Here is a 4,949-nt window from a genome sequence, read left to right as displayed (position 1 = left end):
GTAACAGGAACAGACCCAAATCCACAGTACTGCCAGTCCTGCAGCACCTTCCTCCCTTCACCAGCCCCATGCTACCCTTTGGGCTGCACAGCATCCCACAGTCCCAGACTCCTTCCAGGGGAGCCAGGCTCCAGGGAGCACCTCTCCACAGCACTCCCGTCCTTCAGGCAGACCCAGGCCAGCACCAGCCCCCCCCCCAGGGCGGCAGTCCCAGCCACAGGCACCCCTCTGCTATGGGGCTGCAGCACCCATGCAGGGCCACCTCTCTCACTGAACATCGAGGCCCCTCTCAGAGGACCTTGACGGCCTGCAGCATGTCTGCCAGCACGTACGAGCTGTCCCAGGGGCGCCCAGGCTGCTGCAGGGCCCCTTCCAGAGCCTGGGCACGTGCCCCCAGCTCTGTGGGGTCCCGCCAGCCCTCAGGGTTGGGCTGGCAGAACAAGATCTCATTGACTTCCCCTTCAATGCGGCGTGCATAGAGCAGTGGGAAGACCTCCCTGAGGGTGGCCAGGACAGACTCCTTCAGCTGGGCATCGCGGCACACCAAGTTGAGTATGAAGACTCCTGCAGGAGGACGAGAGGGGTGGGAGTTCAGACCAGCCTGCATACACCACCCTGCTCCCTGCCCGCTGTGGGAACACAGCTGAATTGGTGGAAACTGTCTCCCCTGCGGAAGCACAAGGAGTACTGGCATCCCCTGGTGCCCTTGGCCCAGCTCCATGTCCCTGCCACCACATGGGTCGTGGGTGGCTACACAATCTGTTCCCAGGTACCACCTACGGCCTTTCTTGGCCCCCCGGGATGCCTCAGCCTGCCTGACCCAGCAGTGCCAGAGGCCACCTGCTCCCCCCTGCTCCCCCGTCACACCGCCCGCTGCACGTGCGGGCGCTGCCAGGAGCGGCGGATGCCAGCAGCCACCCTGGCTGCAGACACTCTGCTCCAGGACGTGAAACGGTGGCACAGCCCCATGACTCAAACCCCGCGCAGGGCTGGCCAGCCTGCCCACGGGGACATGGCTGGATCTCCCCTCCTACCTTCTGGCTTGAGGATGGTTTTAACTTTCTGCAGAAAGGGCTTTTCCACGAAGGCTGGGGGTGGGCAGCTCATCCCCACTGTGAGGTCTTTGCTGTCCACATCAAACATGATGGCATCATACTGGTCGGGGGCTGCAGGAGGGAGTGCAGAGACTTGTTATCCCATGGGACAGAGATGAGCCACACACGGTGGGGAGGCAATTAACGGGGTGGTCAAGACACTCCCCCTGACACGTTACAACCAGTTCTCTCTCCTGGGGTTTCTCTTGCCGAGTGAAACCCATGCAGCAGACCTTGGTGCTCAGGGAGGCAGCAAATCTAAGGTCTCCTGCACACACTGGCAAGGACAGGCCTGAGAGATGCAGAGATCTGGCAAAGCTGGAGCTAGCGACACATGGCAGGAGGTGGGCAGGGACGGGAAACAGGGTGAAAGGAGCACAGGACTCTGGTCCCCAGCATATCACCCACTGGGCTCAACGGGACACACAGGACACACTACAAGACGGTACCTTCATCCGCCAGCTTGGCCACGTAGTCCAGGCCATCAGAGACATGCACCTGCATTCGGTCACCCTGGGAGAAGCCAAACCAGTGCGTGGCCACCTCCAGCATGGAGGGGTCAATCTCCACCACAGCCACATGGGCCTGTGAGAAGTAGTCGTGGATGAAGAGGGTCCCCCCCGCCGAGCCCCACCACCAACACTGCCAGCAGAGTTCCTGCCAATGGAGAATGCCCAGTGAGCCACCAGGATGTCTGTCCCACTCACTGGCCCCAAATCTCTTCTGGAAGGGTGCCAGAAAAGCCCATCCCCAAGGAGATGGGACATGGGGACCCATGCATGCCTGCCCCCGGCACAGCCTCCCACTGCCAGCCTCGTCACCTGGAAGGGGGTCGGGGCCCCCCAGCAAACAGAGCCCCGCAACCATGGCCTTGTGGTGCTCACAGCACAGGTAGGTCTTGTCGATGGCCGCAGGTGGCTCAGCAGGGCTGGGTTTCTTCTTGTCCTTCCTCCGTTTCTTCTGGCCTGAACAACAGGAGGCATTGGCTGGTGAGGCAAGGTAGAGGACAGGGCTGCTTTCTGGAAAACAGCTACCCCCAGCCTGTCCCACCCACAAGGCAAGTGAAGTGTGAAAAATGCTGCCAGAGCTCCTCTGGGACAAGGCAAGTAGGTCCCAGAAGGACTTCTGTCTTCCTCCTATATCATTCTCACTCTCTGCCATCCCAAAAAGTCACCCTTGGCCCCCACCCCTTCCTGTCTGTCCCATGTACCTGGGAGAGGCATGGGGGCCAGGAGCCGAGCCTCCGACTGCACCACGTTCCTGTTGCAGAGGAAGATGAGGCGTCGGAAGTAGCAGGTGCCGTCCCCCTTCACGTCCTCCACGACGTACTCCCCGCTCAGGGGGCTGGTGTCACGATGGCGCACTGTCCTCACCCCAATGTCCCCTCCCACAGACAGGAAGGGCACCTGCAGGGAGAACAGGGACTGCTGTGAGGAAGGAAAGGCTGCAGGAACAGACCTTGGCGTTCCCACTGTCCTGAATGCATCTAAACAGACGGGAAAAAGCAGACAGTGCAGGAGCAGCAGGATGGGCTGTAGGCAGCCACAGTGCAGCTGAGCACCACTGCATGGGACATCAGCTTCCCTCCCACACATTTGTTGGGGTACAGGGAGAAAAAACCCTGAGACTTCTTGCAAGAGCTTAGGTCTGGGGAGTTGGGGCAGGAAGGAGGAAACAGAAAGGACAGGAGAAGCTAAAGCCAGGATTAAAAACGGGTTGGATGCTCTCAGGGTTTCGGGATGCCTAGTTTTCTTAGGGTGCTGTGTTTTGGAGGGCAAGGACTTCACCTGAACCCTGCCATACAGGTCCCTCAAATCCTGCCTCCAAGCAAAGGCAGCCAACTGAAAGGAAAAACAAAAGGAGCTACACTTGAGGCCAGACTCCTCCCCAGAGCGTCCAGCTCAGGCACTGCAGTTTGGTCTCCACTGGAGAAGAGGGATTTGCTGTTGCTGGAGAGCCAGCCCGGCCCTGGCTTTGGGGAAGCCGAGCGAGGGGGCCGGGCGGTGACACTCACCTGCTGCCCGGCAGGCAGGCCCGGCGGGGCCAGCTCCATCACCTTCCCCGACAGCTCTGCCTGGATGCCGGCCATGCCCTCGTAGCGTTGCTCCCTGTGCAGGGCCACGGTGACCAGGCGCCTGAAGCCCGCGCTGGCGGCCAGCTGCCTCCGCCCTTCCTCCGCCCCGAAGAGCCACTCGGTTTCTCTGCCCTGCGGGACTGCAGAAGGGGCTGCCATCAGCCTGGGCCAGTCCCGCTCCCCAGGCGACCACCCCGCGCTCCAAGAGCGGAGCTGCAGCAAATGGCAAGGTATCACGAGATGGTGCCATGCTTACAGCCACGCTCTCCAGCCATCAAGAGAGCCAGGACTTGCCCCATTTTGGGCAAGCTCACGCAAGAAGTTAGCAAAGCTACTTCTCATAAAGAGGGGGCATCCAACAGCCTCGCGACCCATCTCCGGGCTGTGCTGAGCCCCATCTCTGAAGGCACACAGGGAGGGAACAGTGCTGCAGGCAGAGTCCGAGGCATTCCCATGAGATCCGAGTGCAAAAGCAAAGCACAGCCCCGAGCAGCCTGGCCTTGGCAAGGCAGGACAACCACACAGACCAGCAGCTGCACCCTCTGTGCCCTGGCTTTACACAGCCATGTACTCTGGTGGCTGTCACCAGCATCAAGACAAGAATCACCACCTTGGGGACCAGGCAGACAGTGTCCTTCTGCTTCCAGATGGGCATCGGCTCAGCCAGCAAGCTCTGTGCCAGACCTCTGCTTGCACCACCAGGCAAACATGTTCCACCACAAAGCCAGGGGTAAAACGTCAACCAAACCCCACAGAGGTGGATTATTTGCTTCTCCAGCCCCCATTCCAGCAGGGCCAGGGCTCCTGGCCATTTTGCAGCTTGTGGCCAGAGCATGGTCTCACTGCAGGCAGGAGAAGCTGTACTCACTGATGAAGATGGCGAAATGATTGTCCCGGGAGGGTTTCACCACGGGGCTGTCAACAACATGCAGCGTGTAGCGAGGCCTCCCGCTCTCTTTGTCACACAGATCCAGGGAAACCTGCTCCCTGCAGGGGGTTTTGCTGAGCTGGCTGCAGAGCAGGGCGTAGTGCTGCCTGTCCTTCACTGCTGCCACCAGCTGCTCCACGCTCTCCACCCGCATTGGCTTGTCCTGCTCCTCAGGGCAGATCTCCAGGATCTGCGGTGCCGAGCCAGGCATCTTCCTGAACTTTGTCATGACATAGACAAAGACTGGCAGGACAAACTCCTGCTTCTCCCCACTGCTGGCCACCTGATGGACACGCACAACCCAGCCTTCCTGGGAGAAGTGTTCAATAGCCTTCTTCAGCACGTGGGCTTGAGCCAAGGAGACGCAGAGGTAGCGCCCTCCCACCTGCAGGACCCGACTGATTTCGGCAAACATCTTGTCTACCTTGGCTAGAGTGGCCTCCTCTTCATCAGTGAGGACAGCATCCAGCGTGCCTTTGTCCAGGACCACCTGGAAGTGGGCATCAGGGAAGTCCATCTGAAGCATGTCCATCAGAAGATAGCTCATCTTTGGCCTCTTGCTCCTACTTCGTTCTTGCATCTGACGGATCACGGCGTCACTGATGTCGATGTTCACGATGTCCTCACACATCCCCATGTCGTACATCTGCTCACTCAGCTCCGAGTTCCCACAGCCCACTACCAAAACCTGTGGAGTGGCACAAGAGCTAGTGTGATGGTGAGAACGCCCTGGAGACATGCCCTGAAGTGTTTCATGAGCAACTATCAGCCATGGGAACGGGCCCTCTATGAAAACCACACCCACAGCACCTGCAAACCCACCCTCTGGGGCCCTAAGGTGACATTTCACAGA

The 4,949-nt window shown here is 59.8% G+C and overlaps 1 protein-coding gene across 1 annotated transcript; it reads right to left on the bottom strand.

Moving 5' to 3' along the window:
- Positions 1-289: 289 nt before the first annotated feature.
- LOC103781104 (methyltransferase-like protein 13) lies at positions 290-4,742 on the bottom strand. Its single transcript, XM_008948806.1, is given in 8 exon segments — positions 290-564; positions 1,035-1,166; positions 1,544-1,710; positions 1,712-1,751; positions 1,916-2,059; positions 2,305-2,500; positions 3,109-3,308; positions 4,037-4,742. Coding segments are annotated over 8 exon segments (1,860 nt in total).
- Positions 4,743-4,949: the final 207 nt, after the last annotated feature.

Source organism: Merops nubicus, unplaced genomic scaffold (genome assembly GCF_000691845.1).
Source record: "Merops nubicus isolate BGI_N331 unplaced genomic scaffold, ASM69184v1 scaffold45151, whole genome shotgun sequence".
Classification (NCBI taxonomy): Eukaryota; Metazoa; Chordata; class Aves; order Coraciiformes; family Meropidae; genus Merops; species Merops nubicus.
This window is presented reverse-complemented; position numbering and strand designations above follow the sequence as displayed.